Source organism: Scyliorhinus canicula, chromosome 3 (assembly GCF_902713615.1).
Source record: "Scyliorhinus canicula chromosome 3, sScyCan1.1, whole genome shotgun sequence".
Classification (NCBI taxonomy): domain Eukaryota; kingdom Metazoa; phylum Chordata; class Chondrichthyes; order Carcharhiniformes; family Scyliorhinidae; genus Scyliorhinus; species Scyliorhinus canicula.
Window position 1 is genome coordinate 273,228,203 of NC_052148.1, and position 15,073 is coordinate 273,243,275.

At 43.5% G+C, this 15,073-nt stretch overlaps 1 protein-coding gene across 6 annotated transcripts in view; it reads left to right on the forward strand.

Annotated features, from left to right (window-relative positions):
* Positions 1-9,960, forward strand: part of uso1 (USO1 vesicle transport factor) — an 83,035-nt gene extending 73,075 nt beyond the window's left edge. For all 6 annotated transcript variants that reach the window (XM_038792854.1, XM_038792855.1, XM_038792856.1 and 3 more), the window contains 5 exons: positions 252-430; positions 1,376-1,453; positions 4,473-4,589; positions 6,324-6,539; positions 8,766-9,960. In XM_038792854.1, coding sequence (XP_038648782.1) covers positions 252-430; positions 1,376-1,453; positions 4,473-4,589; positions 6,324-6,539; positions 8,766-8,846 — 671 coding nt within the window. In that variant the 3' untranslated portion in view covers positions 8,847-9,960. The remainder of the gene's footprint in view (positions 1-251; positions 431-1,375; positions 1,454-4,472; positions 4,590-6,323; positions 6,540-8,765) is intronic.
* Positions 9,961-15,073: the final 5,113 nt, after the last annotated feature.

The following is a 15,073-nucleotide window of genomic DNA, read 5'->3' on the forward strand; positions in this document are numbered from 1 at the left end:
GTGCAGGAGAAAGAAAAAAGTGTGAATAAAAATGAGGCCATCTGTAAACTTCAAAGGGCAGTTGGAATGTTTCAGTTCTTAACGCATTGCGAAGCTCAACTGCTGACCTCCCTTACCAAATTACATTTTGTTCTTCTACATTTCACTGTCAACATGGTACCCATACATCAAGTTGTGTTGCAGGGCGACATTGCAGACCTTGCTTTGATTATTACAAGTTCGGGCAGTCACTAGTTAATTTTCTCTCTTAGGTAAACCCCTAGAGAGCCAGCATCACATTCACAACGAGGCAGCACAGATCAATGGCATCCAGCCCAAGGCTGACGCAGAGGAAATTGGAAGGTTACGAGAAGAGATCGAAAAGCTGAAGAAGCAGCATGTCGCATTGGAAGGACAGCTGGCTGAAAAGGAGTCAATGATTGGGAAACTGGTACAAACTGTTTGGCATTTTATCCTTTTGAATATAACACTTCTCACTGGCTTCTGGTTTACGCTGTGGATCAGATTGCATGCGAGAACAGATCTGCCACCCAGAACATCCTCCCAGAAGCAGTGATTGTATTGTTGGTGGCGAACTGAAAATCTGGCATTTATTCAGTGGTATTTTCAGAATTTTACAGCATAGGAACAGTCCACTGAACCCAACAGGTCTACATAAGTGTTTGAGTCTCCTTCATCTTAATTCATCTTACCAAAATTGCATATTCCTTTATCCCCTCGCATGTTATTTAGCTTTCCCTTCAATGTTTGCCTCAATTACTCCCTGTGGTATTGTGTTCCACCTTCGCCCCACCCTCTGAGTCTGGGAGGATCAACTAACCGTTTCTGTTCATACCTGATCTCTAAATATGAATGCATATCAAGGAATCTTTGACATTGGCAGGGGAAATTGATAAGAAAGCTTATGGGATACTTGGCTTAGTAGTAGGTTCCACTGGACTTAATTCAATATCTGTTGCCTATTCTTCCCGATTGTGCTATTAACAATGCTCTCTTCATATATAAAAAGAACAGGAGTCGACCATATTCAAAACTGCTCCACAATTCAATATGATCCATGACTGACCTTCTGCCTTAACCCCACTTTCCTGCCCGCTCTTCATCCCTCAATTCCCAAGAGATAAAAGAGATCTATCTGAGCCCTGGTGTTCCTGCGGGCAGTAGGTTCTGCTCAAATTGCAGATTGATGTTTTGGCAGCGATGATTTGTTTATAAAGTTACCTTAATTTAATGGCAGAAAGTGAATTTTTAAGTTGTATCTGTCTGTGTCGGAGTTTTATCAGTCTGCACCAATTAACATTGCATCATAGCTCTGTACGGTAGAAAGTGCAAAGTGGATAAGCAACTGAGCTATCTGGTTTAACTGATTCTATAGAGGACTATTCAGACAACAGGAAACGCAGCTGAAGTCTATACGAATATTGCTGGTGAACACTCAACAGAACTGTGCAAGGTAGAGATTCTTCCCTATATGTTGTTTATAAATGTGCACGTTGTATGTGGATTTTTTAACTCCTGAGGGCATGCCGCTAGAATTAGGTTTTTGATCTTTCTCATCTAATATACCTGGCCAGTAATAATTCAATCTTTTTAAAAGCTTCATTAATAGTTATTTGTTAAACAAAGATCACTAAAACTCTTTTAGAGAATCTTTCAGATATCATGGATATTGTCAGCTGGGAGCCATTTATTATCTTCCCTAGGGCTGTGATTTAATTGCAGTTAATTGCTGCCATTAACAAGTTCATTTTTAACCTATTAATTTTCTCAGATTGCAGGAGCTGCGCAAACAGGGTTTTTTTGGTTTTGCAAAACCTCGAGCTTTTGCTTTGCTTTACTTCAAGATTCTTCCATATCCATTTCCTTTATCACTCAGACTATTCAGAAATATCAACTAAGTAGCCAGTGATCCGCTATCAGGTCTCAGCCATCTTGTTCTGAACTGGTTAGTGTGAGGTGTACAAGAGCTCTTTCTTTCAGTCTCTGGAGTTGCACTTGTGCCTGGACTTGATACTTTCAGATATTTTAGATGGTGTCTGGTGTTGAATCACATCTCTAAATCCACCCCTTAGCACTCCATTGTAAGGGGGTGTGATAGGACCTCATTCCCCCTGATGTGGTCGCATGCCATTTGGAAAAAACATTCAGCAATACAAATACATTACGTCTTTGCACAGGGTAGTAAGTGGATTTTCTGAAAATTGGATATCTAGCATGGTAATTACACCGTTGATATATTCTGAAAATATATAACCATCTCCTGAAAATCTCCTCCTTGATCTGTCTTTTTTTTTAAAAAGAGGGCCCATTTTTACACCCTCACCATTTGGGCAGTCAAGGGATGTGTCCCATCAGTGCCAGTTTTGGAAGTATGAGGTTGTTATATCATGCAGCTTATTGCACTGAATCAGCCCTCTATTCTGTAAAGGGACATGGCCAAGTAAACGCAGGTCCACTTTAACTGTACAAGCAGCACAAAACCCAATTGTGTATCTGGATTTTATTTCCAAACTTGAATTAAGAAATAAAAGCAAAAAAAACTGCTTTTGTGTAGAGCAAGCCCATTGGCTCTGGAAAGAGACATAAAAATGACACGGTAACGTTGTGTGTAAACCCCTAACTTGGATTGTTTCTGAAGAAACCTTTTGAACTATTGGATAGTTCTGCCATCAGCATTGGATTTGCGATTAGTTGGAGCCAGTGCATTAAGACCATCTCACAAAGCTTTTATATTCCAGGAAAGGGATATAAAGTGCTGACTTCTGTACCATTACCACAACATCGTGAAGAATATTGATTTGGCTGAGATTTAATGATTTTTAAAAAACTAATCCCATGTATTGTGACAAAAATTATACCAGCAATTTCTAGAAATTACAGCCACCACTGCAATCTTTAAAAGCACCACGAGTGTTAGCAGTATGATTACCTTTACACACAAGGAATTCGACACCTTAAACCCAAGTGCAGACACATGTTACAGAGGTTAGCAAACCTTCAGATTAAGGCTCAGAGAATCCGGTAACAGATAGGTATCACCATGTTGAGATTTAGGTCTGGCTGTGCTTCTGAAATAATGTGCTCCAAAAAACCCCTAACTTCAGTAACCCCCCCGCAAATACACCCGATGTAAGTTTTCTCCCTTGTTCTTAAAGTGCTGCCTCTTTCTGGAATTGCTCTCTGTTGCCCATTCGGCATGTGGGACTAGACTTGGTGTTTTTGAGGCCAAGTATGGTGGCGGCAGCTCTTTCCCACTTGGCCAGCATGGCAGGATTCCAGATTCTGTGTTTGGAATCTCACTAATTATACACAGGCAAGTTCCCCAACACTGGCGGGCCAGCAGCTGATTTGTCAGCCAGCTGGTGGGTTTGTGATTCCTGGTGTGATATTTAAATATCAGTCCAGCACACGTACATCCCTCCCTCCAACCCACCTGTCTTCACTGGACCCTACGGATGTCACCTCCATCCACCTCCTTGCCCCTCTGCCTGCCGTCATGAGCTCTTGCCGCCCCCACCCCTCTCCTTGCCGATTGTCCCCTTTGTCTTTGGCAGCTATCTTAATGAGCATTCATGAGGTGAAGTTGCCGTTCATACCACCAGCCAGAGGGAAGACTGACCTGTCATTACGTGATTTGCAATGTGATTTTCTGCTGGTGGGTTTCTGATGTTTTAATTCCCATTAGAGTCCACCATGGGAGGATTCCACTCCAAGCTTCTGCTGCTCAAAATGGGAGTAAATAAGTACTGGCTGATTTATCTAATGTGGTGTCGCTCGATAAAATGTAGATCCTGTCCGAGTCCTTAACTCTCTTTGACCAATAATGAAATGAAATGAAAATCGCTTATTGTCACGAGTAGGCTTCAATGAAGTTACTGTGAAAAGCCCCTAGTCGCCACATTCCGGCGCCTGTTCGGGGAGGCTGGTTTCATTAGTTGATGTAAGAAGTTGCATTCAAAAAGTTATGAAGCCTATCTACAGTAGGTAATCTAACGTTTTCTTAACTGATCCCCGATTGAGCATAGAAGCCTTAAACACATTGCAATGTGTCGAACCATTGTAAAGATTTTCAGCGGTTCCAGAATAATCTTTAATTTAGATCAACCTCTGCTCAAAGTAGTTTTATTTCTCTCATTGGGCGTGGGGCGATTTAGCATTTCCCAAAAACCACTGAACAATTTGCCAGCATTTGTTGCCCAACCTTAACACAAGAGCCAGGCTGGAGGTACAGTGCTTGCAGCTGCTGGTAGCAGGAACGTTACAGCTTTAGAACACCTATCAAAAACTGTGATGTCTTGTGCAGAAAAATTTAAAACTAAGGTATCATTGAAACTTTCAACTTTTTAACTTCCACTGAAACATTTATATTCATTGCTACAAGCCTGTAAAGAAGGATAATGGCCGTGCATTTTTTTTTGTGAATTTACAATAATTTAAACTTGTTCACTTGCACTTTGACACCCTATTTAAAGCCTGTTGCCACAACAGAAGCAGCATCCGGGGATAATGACAGTGTTGCTGCATTGATGAAGATCACACAGCTCGAAAGCAGATTAACGGCATTGGATGATGAAAATCAAAAGTTAAAGGTAGGTTATAAATTAGTCCACTATGTCTATTTCTAGCTATCTATTAAACAGTATCACATTTAAATTAAAATGTTTATTATGCGAGTGTTTGAATTGTGTGTTATAGACATACAATTTACAGTGCAGAAGGAGGCCATTCGGCCCATCGAGTCTGGACCGGCCCTTGGAAAGAGCACCCACTTAAGCCCACAGCTCCGCCCCATTTCCATAACCCAGCAACCCCACCCAATCCCTTTGGACACTAAGGGAATTTAGCGTAGCCAATCCACCTAACCTGCACGTCTGTGAACTGTGGGAGGAAACCGGAGCTCCCACATGTTGGGCTGCTTTCTTATTCTAACTAGTCTTGTATTTTTAAACATCAAAGTGCACATACATTCAGTTATAATGATGCAAGATCAGGCTTTTACTGAGACAGTACACTGTGGGCACAATTCTCCCAATGGTTGTGTAATTTTGGGCGTGTTTGGCAGGGTGTTCCCTGCTTGCTTTTTGGGTGAGACCCAGACCAGCATTCACCCACACTTAGTCATTTTTTTGGGCCTTGTGGCATTTCTCCCTGGTCTAGCCCACACCTAAAAATGTCTTCATCAGCTGGGAGTTGACCTTGCTGACACCGGCTCCTCCGAGATTTTGAAAGGATGCTCTGATCTCTAAGTGAGCTTTGAGAATCTCCCACACCCACACACCCAGTGAGAGCGTGATCCAGGTAAGGCTCGCGTGTGGTTTTGCACCAGGTGGGAAGCCCTTTTTGGGCCTCTCCTGTAATGCACCTCGTGAGCCTGAATCGGCGCCGGGCGCAACAGAGAGGAAACACCGCACCCTATATGTTCCAGTTTGTTTGATCTGCTGAATCGTACTTACAATTCCGGTATGTGAATAATATACAGTGGCTCACTCAACTTTCAAAATAATTCTAACATTGATCTTTCCTTTCAGTATATACTACCCCAAAATCAAAATACATTAAAAATACATACAGTGACATTGCAGTAACAACATGGAGCTGGCAAAATTCACTTAGTTCCACGCAATCTATTCTAAACCTTTTTCTGCCATGGAAATATTGCTCGTGCAAATGCTTTCTATCATATTATAAATAAAAGTGACCAGATTACCATCTAATAATAATAATCCTTATTATTGTCACAAGTAGGCTTACGTTAACACTGCAATGAAGTTGCCGTGAAAATCCCCTAATCGCCACATTCCGGAGCCTGTTTGGGTACACTGAGGGAGAATTCAGAATGTCCAATTCACCTAACAGCCCATCTTTCGGGACTTGTGGGAGGCAAGCGGAGCACCCTGAGGATACCCTTGCAGGCTCAGGGAGAAAGTGCAGACTCAGCACAGACTGTGACCCAAGCTGGGAATCGAACCTGGGTCCTTGGCGCTGTGATGCAACAGTACTTACCGCTGTGCTACCGTGCCGCCCATCTTCCAAATCATCAGAACCATCACGCATCTGATTACCCTTTACTCAAGGCAGTTAGAAATTGGCAATAAATACTGGCCTTGCTAATGGTGCTCACATCCTAAAGAGGAATATGAAAAGCCCTTCAAGTGTTGAGCACCTGTAGCAAACTTGCCTGTCAATCGTCTTGGCTCGAATGACACAATCTTTATACACCTAATTATGGTCAGTACAGGGAATGTGGTATGAGACTGCAGGCTAGGCCGTTTATTAACATTTAAGCTTCATGTTGGATTATTCTGTTCAATTCGTATGTACAGGATCAGGTAAAGCTCTTCAACGACGAGAAAAAGACCCTCAATCAACAGCTTGCCTCAATAAACAGTACCGTTGCCATTCTTGAAACTGACAAGAGAAAACTTCAGCAAGAAGTGACGGAATCAAAGAAAGAGCAGGATGATCTGTTGGTACTTCTCGCAGACCAGGATCAGAAAATCTTTGCGTTTAAGAACAAGCTCAAAGAGCTTGGAGAACCAGTATGTATGATGTTAACAGCATCAATATTTTAATGACTACATGGGTTTTTGCTATCCCAGTGAATATGGGTGAGGTACAAACTTTGTACATGTTTCATCTGGCCCTTCATTTACAGCAGTAAATCTGAAATTGCTCCAATTAAAGCTCGCCAATGAGCATGTTCAGGCTAATGCACTGTGAGCACCAGAAACCTTAGTCACCGTGACTATTTAAATTTATTTAAAATGCATATTTATCAGTAATGTCATATTTGCACTAAGCCAATTGGAAATAAATTTGTTATTTTGATTCAGAAATTAAACTTAAATGCCTTTATGCAGTCGGATTATAATCATTACAGTTGAGTCGAATTTTAGATGGTTAAAACGTTTAGAAAGGGGTTTGATAACAGTTGTTTGCTGTAAGGAGCGAGGGAAACCTGGGTGTTAGTGCCAGTACGGCAAGTTAATAAAGCATTGGGGATCTTTTGCTCTAATGAAAATGAAAATTGCTTATTGTCACGAGTAGGCTTCAATGAAGTTACTGTGAAAAGCCCCTAGGCGCCACATTCCGGCGCCTGTCCGGGGAGGCTGGTACGGGAATCGAACCGTGCTGCTGGCCTGCTTGGTCTGCTTTAAAAGCCAGAGATTTAGCCTGGTGAGCTAAACCAGCCTCTATAAATAGAGGCATGGTGTACAAAACCCAGCAAGTTATGCCAAATCTTCTTGGGCACCAGTGTAGCTCCAGTGGAGTATTTATAGTGTCCAATTCACTTTAGGAAGGACATGAAGGTTTGGACAGGGTACGTAAGCAATTTACCAGAATGGTTCCAGGGATGAGAGTTACAATTACTTGGATAGGCTGGAATGGCTGTTCTCCTTCGAGCATAGAGAGCCAATAGTGGATTTCATCAAAATATTTAAAATCATGAAGGTTTAGTTGGAGTGAATGGGGAAGAAACTCTTGCTAGTGGCTGAATGTTACCAGTTGACACTGATTTAAGGCAGTTGGTAAACAAACTAGAGTCGACATGTACTTACAGTTTGGGGTATACTGCCTTGTTGGTAACTTTTGAATGCAACCTGGGAAAGCTGCTTGAGGGAAAGAAAATATCAGGAAATGGGGGAAGAGTGTGAGAGTGGTACCAACTGGAGTGCTCTTCAAAATGGCAATCTCCTTTGCTGTACTATTTTATGTTTCTGTGGAGATGTTTCCACTGAGGGAGTCTCGAACTTGGGGGCACAAATGTACAATGGTCAACAAAAACGAGAGGTCGCAGATGTAGGTTGAGAGGCGGTAGATTTAGAACTGAGGTGAGGAGGAACTACTTCTCGCAGAGGGTGTTGTATTTGTGGAACTCGCTGCTGCTCCATAGTGCGGTGGAGTCTGAATCATTAAATGGTTAATAGAAGGAGATAGATATATTTCTGTTTTTAAAATGGATTAAAGGGATTTGGGGAACAGGTTGGGAGGTGGATTTGAGACCAGGAAGAGATCAGCCATGATCTGATTAAATGGCGGAGCAGGCTCAAGGGGTTGAATTGCCGACCTCTGCTCCTAATTCTTGTTTCCTATATAATAAATCCAAGAAGGAATTCAGAAGAAGCTTATTTTCCCCAAGTGTGGAGAGAATATAAAACTTGCTGCAACAGGACGGGGAGTGATTGAGGCAAATAGTGTGCATGAGTTAAAGGGGAAGCTCTATACACGCAGAGAAAGGAACAGAAGGACAGGGTTAGATGAAGCAGGGTGTGAGGGAGGAGGCTCGTGTGGAGAATGGACTTGTAGACCTAAATGGTTTAAGTTGTAAATTCTGCATAATTTACAGACAAATTTTTTAAAGCGGCAGTAGTACATTGGGCATAATTGTAAGAAGAATAATAATATAATATTATAATATAATTGCTTATTGTCACAAGTAGGCTTCAATGAAGTTACTGTGAAAAGCCCCTAGTCGCCACAATCCGGCGCCTGTTCGCGGAGGCCGGTACAGGAATTGAACCCGTGCTGCTGGCATTGTTCTGCGTTACAAGCCAGCTGTTATTCATTATTCAAGCCAGCTGAATATTAGATTTAAAAAGCACTTTGCTTAAGTTTAGGAATGTGAAGTTTAATTGGGAGAATGATTTTGAGCTAATTTGAGGTTGCCATTATGCACCATGTTTTTACTGTAAAATCCAATCTTTATTTTGTACCAATTGGAGCTATGTAGTACGATGACAAACTCTACCTATTGCTTTGTACAGGTTGAGGATGAAGATGACCTGGAGTCTGCTGATCAAGAAGATGATGATGACGACGACGACGATGATGATGAACTGAGCTAATTGTATTACGATTACACAAAGGCAGAACCAGGAAATAAAATGTAAAGATGGTCAAGGCTTCTGTTACCACAAAGTGCATAATGTAGAAGCCGAGTTAACAATGTTTTGTTTTTCATTTGGAAAGGGTTTTTTGAAATAAGTTTAATTGTATCTTCTACCAGTTAACAGAAATTTGCTTAGCAGGTAGGAGAGAAACTTTTAATTTTTAAAGTATTAAAGTTTTAACAAAGCAAAGTTGTTTTCTTCCATTTAAGGGAAAAAATAAATTGAAAGCATTACACCCCCCCCCCCCCCCCCCGGCACACGAAGCAGTAACTCAGTGTCAGAGTGAAGAATAGCCAACTTTAGTCCACAGTTATGCCTGCATTATGGAAATCTAAACTCGAGCAATATTGCAATATGTTGTATTTTCTAGAGAATGCATTTATTGTGGGAGGTCTCAGACCAACTTGGAGTTTAAAAACAGCCCTTGAAAAGAAAATGGCTAAATGTCAGATATGAATCTGAGCAAATAGATGTCGATGAGAACGGATTGAATCTTTAGCTGCATTTCACCAGTAATTTCATTGATTTACATAAACCACTGTATCCATCAAGTGTGAGAGAATGTGTTGTAGGAGTCAAATGTGGGGCATCTATCTTGCTGACCTTTGTGTTGTTGGTATGAGGCATTGTGTCTTCAGTTTAGATCGCAGGCACCAGCGTTCGGTGGCCTTTCTGAATTGAGGCCATGAGCTGGGAAGCGACTGAGCTGGTCATCACCTGATTTGCATCAGTCTGTCATTCACAGAGGATTTAGTGTGCCTTTACATTGTTCAAAAGCTGTATTCTGTCCCTCAAATTCAACGACGCATGGAAATATGTGCTGTGAAGTTAACAACGGAACAACATTTGAACAGTTTGGAATTACAGGTATTGCATTAATGTCGATTATTATTTGCAGACAATGCCACAGACAGATTTATTTCTACATTAGCTATATTGCTAATACCAGATCCTGTATGATTTATATAATTTATTGGCTGTTATGCCAAAATTGGAATAAAATGAGATAGTACACTTTATAGAGAAAGAATGTAATTGTGTTTTGGAAATAAAGTTCATATCTAGGATATTTCAGATAAATGTTTTCATTAGTTTCACGAAGTGGAATTTTATACCATTCTATCGTTACAGTATAGGATGAAGCCATTTGGCCTATGTCTGTGCTGGCTTTCTGAAGGGGCAATTCACCTAGTGCAATTCTCTTGCCTTCTCCCCTTAGCCCTGCACATTCTTCCATTCCCTAACCCTAATGACCCAAATCTCTCTTCAATGCCTCGATTAAATCTGCCTCCACCGCGCTGTCAAGTATCGCATTCCAGATCCTAACCACTCTCGGCATGGAGAGGTCTTTCTTCTTGTCGCCATTGCTTCTTCTGCCAATTATCTCAATCCGTGCCCTCTGGTTCTCAATTCTTCCTCCAGTTGGAACATTTTCTCCCCATCTATTTTGTCCAAACGTCTCATGATTTTGAATATCCCGATCAAACCTTCTCCAACAGTCCCAAATTCAATAAAGTTTAAAATGAGATCGATCTGACCTAAAGCTATCAGTTCAAAACCACGAGGTACTGTGAACAATCAATCACAGAATTGCTTTTAGTCACAATCTGTGACCTCGTGGCACAGAATCTCTCTCTCTACCAAAGCCTCCGAACCAGGGGACCAACCTTGATGGAATATGACGTGTAGCAGAGCATGCCAGGAGCAATACCAGGCGAAACAGTGATGTGTCAGCCTGGTGAAGCGATAACACAGAACAATGTGCATGCTGATCAGAACCAGTACGTATTACAATCCTGATCAGACACCAACAGTGGCTAGGACACTGGACAAAAACACACATATTTTATTTTAATGTAGTCAGACTGTGAGGATCAGATACCTCGCTCCAGGAGTGATTATACACAAAATAGGGATATGACATTAAAACAAACTTTATTACTAATACAGTATTAAAACATCTTTAATATCGCACAAGAAAAATAACTTACAATTACCCCTGAAACCATGCTAATCAATGCAGTGGCACAATGACCCTTAACTGATATCTTTATTCCCACTCAAACAACAAAGTACCCATCTCCACTCTCAATCCACTGTCAAATATTACTAGCACTCAGGAATACCTGCTTTACAGATGTTCTTTCAGACTGTTTTAAAAAAGAGACCCGAGTCCTGTCAGAACCATGCAGAAAATCTTCAGTTTCTTCAGAAGATGCATTTCAGCTCACCTAATCAGACTCATATTAAACTGGTTAGAACAAAACTGCTAATCTGTTATGTTTAACTGAGCTGCAGTGAGAGCAGATGCTGCTTCATCTAATATTCGACTAAAACTGCTTTTCTGCAAAATTGCTGATGCCTTAGCTCCAATCAGTAACTACATCATTGACGGTGCTGCCAAGTGACACTCGCCAGTAACAGCTCACCGATGCTCGGATTGGGTTCCATCAGGATTATTCGGCTCTGAGCCTCATTACAGCCTCGATCCAAACATGTGAGAAAGAGCTGAATTCCAGAGGTGACGTAAGAGGGACAACCCTTGACAACAAGGCAGTTTTTGATCAAATGTGACATCTGGGAGCTCAGTAAAGTTCAAGCCAATGGGAATTAGGGCAAACACTCCATTATTTGGTATCAAACATATCACAATGGATGATGGCTGTGGTTGTTGGCGGTCAATCAACCCCAATCAGGACACCACTGTTCCTCAGTGACCTAGGCCCATCCACCTTTGGGTTCCTCATCAGGTCAGAAGTTTGATGATTGCACAGTGTTAAATTTCACTTGTAACTCCTCGGGAACTGAAGCAGTCCTTAACTGCATGCAACAAGACCTGGACAAGACTCGGGCCTGGGCTGTTAAGTGGAAAGTAACATTCGTAACACACAAGCACCAGGTGATGACCATCTCCAACAGAAGAGAACCTAACCTCCTTCTCTTGACATTCATTGGCATTATACTGAGTTCCTCGCCAGAAAATGACCTGCAGCTGGTCGTTAAGCAGAAATTGAACTGGGCCAGCCACATGAAAATGTGGCTACGAGAGGAGGGCAGAGGGTTGGGGGTTCCATGGTGAGTAACTCACCGCCTGATTCCTGGGTGGGTAATGTGGAGAAGGTGCGGAGCTGGGTCAGAGAGGTTGATTCTCAGCGGGTCAGAATGGAGGAAAGTTTGTGCAGGGGGTCGGGATTGAAGGTGCCAGCATCAGTGCCGCTCCCAATGGCCCCGGGGAAATACTTGGGAGTCCGGTAGTAATAGCTTCATTGCGAATTTGGAGGCAGTTTCGCCAACACTTCGGGTTGGGAGCAGGGTCAAGGGAAATGCCGATTCGCGAAAACCACAAGTTTGAGCCAGGGAGGTGGGACAGAAATTTTCGGAAATGGGAGGAGAAGGGGATTAAGACACTAAAAGAATTGTTTCTTGGGTGCCGGTTTGCAGGATTGAAGGAGCTGGAAGTGAAGTATGGGCTGGAGCAGGGGGAAATGTTTAGATACGTGCAGGCTCAAGATTTTGCCAGAAAGGAGATACAGTGTGTCCCAGTGGAGTTGGCCTCCACGTTGCTGGAGGAGGTGCTGACGACAGGGGGACTGGAGAAGGGGGGTAGTGTCAGTGGTTCACGGAGCTATTTTGGAAGAGGCAAAGGCACCACTGGAAGAGATCAAAGCAAAGTGGGAGGAAGAGTTGGGAGAGGTTATAGAGGAGGGGTTCTGGTGTGAGGTTCTCCGGGGTGTGAATGCCTTCACCTCGTGCGCGAGGTTGGGGCTGATACAGCTGAAGGTGGTATACAGAGCACACCTCATGAGGATGAGCCGATTCTTTGAAGGAGTAGAAGATGTGTGTGAACGTCGTTGGGGGCCCTGCTAATCACGTTCATATGTTTTGGTCCTGTCGAAAACAGGAAGGAGGTTTTTAGGGTAATCTCTAAAGTGGTGCACGTGAAACTGGATCCGGGCCCACGCCGGGGAGGAGTGGGGGGGGGGGGGGGGGGGGGGGGGCATATTCGGGGTGTTGAACCAGCCGGAGTTGGAAACGGGTGCGGAGGCAGATGTTGTAGCCTTCACCTCGTCGATCGCCCGAAGGCGGATCCTGATGGGTTGGAGAGCAGCCTCTCCACCCTGTGCCCTGGCGAGCAGGGGACCTGTTGGAATTCTTGACTCTTGAGAAGGTTAAATTTGAACTGAGGGAAAGGATGGAGGGGTTCGACAATTCATGGGCAATATTCATTGTGCACTTTCAAAAACTGCATAACATTAAACATTATTTGGGGGGTCGATGGGGACTTTTTTTTTATTTTATAAATTTAGAGTGCCCAATTCATTTTTTCCAATTTAGGGGCAATTTAGCTTGGCCAATCCACCTTGCCTGCACATCTTTGGGTTGTGGGGGCAAAACCCATGCAAACACGGGGAGAATATGCAAACACCACAAGGACAGTGACCCAGAGCCGGGATCAAACCTGGGACCTCAGCGCCGTGAGGCAGCAGGGCTAACCCACTGCACCACTGTGTTAATGGGTGATTCCTGATTCCTTTTTGTCATTTTCATAGATTTCATAGAATTTACAGTGCAGAAGGAGGCCATTCAGCCCATCGAGTCTGCACTGGCTCTTGGAATGAACACCCTACCCAAGCCCATACCTCCACCCTATCCCCATAACCCAGTAACCCCACCTAACACTAAGGGCAATTTGGACCCTGAGGGCAATTTAACCTGGCCAATTTACCTAACCTGCACATCTTTGGACTGTGGGAGGAAACCGGAGCACCCGGAGGAAACCCACGCACACACGGGGAGAATGTGCAGACTCCACAAAGACAGTGACCCAAGCCGGAATTCGAACCTGGGACCCTGGAGCTGTGAAGCATTTGTGCTAACCACTATGCTACCGTGCTGCCCACGGTTTATGTGAACATGCGCGCTAATGTTTGGGGTTTGGTGGGAGGATGGGATCGTTGTTATTGATATGGGGATTTACATTCATTACTGATTATTGGTGGCGGGTGTACGTTTGAGAGAAAATGTGAAAAAGGAGGAGAATAAAAATATTTAACAAAAAAAAAGCAACTCACTGCCTGATTCCTCAAAGCCTGGCCACCATCGACAAGACACAAGTCAGGAATGTGATGGAATGCTGGGGTGAATATTTTTTTTAAAATTTAGAGTACTGTTGTGAGTCATTCTTATACTCTTCTGTGTCCTTTCTGTGGCTCTGTTCCAATTTTGGCAATCGGTGAATTTGCCCTTCTTTCTATGTTATCTATGTCCTAGTAATGTCATGGGCAGCACGGTAGCATTGTGGATAGCACAATTGCTTCACAGTTCCAAGGTCTCAGGTTCAATTCCGGCTTGGGTCACTGTCTGAGCGGAGTCTGCACATCCTCCCCATATGTGCGTGGGTTTCCTCCGGGTGCTCCGGTTTCCTCCCACAGTCCAAAGATGTGCAGGTTAGGTGGATTGGCCATGCTAAATTGCCCTTCGTGTTGGGTGGGGTTACTGGGTTATGGAGATAGGGTGGAGGTGTGGACCTTGGGTGGGGTGCTCTTTCCAAGAGCCGATGCAGACTCGATGGGCCGAATGGCCTCCTTCTGCACTGTAAATTCTATGTCTGATGCTTAGAGTTGCCAGGTATCAAATGATACCACCACAAGTTTCAACCAGCTATCGATCAAAGAGCCAAACACCAGTTAGTTAGTTCAAGGTCAAGGGTACTTATTTACACACAATTATTTATGCAACATAAAGACTACTAGTTAACTCCACCTATCGGCTAAGACAACCTGTACTTAACTTTGGGCACCCGGCCGAGGTCAGAAAACAGTGGCCGCTGTTCAGTTCTGGATCTTCTCAGGTCCGGAGGAGTAACTGCTGCTCAGCTGGACTCATCCGTCTGGTAGCGAGCGTTGAACGTGTACTTGCTTCTGGTGTTGCTACACTTGGAGATGGCCGTGACCGGGGTACCAGGTCCAAGAGAGAACGAACATGTGGTGAACTCTTCTAATACTTGGGGGTTTTCACGCTTTTTTGGGCGGTCCTTTGATTTGGGCCTTACTAATTGGGTGAACCCTGATCACTCCGTTCGATTCCTAACCAATAAGTGGGCGGGGATCTGGATGGCTGGGCGTGTCCCAAGCGGTCACTGACTCCGTTGTTTGCGTTCCCCTTGAACAGGGAGTGGCGCC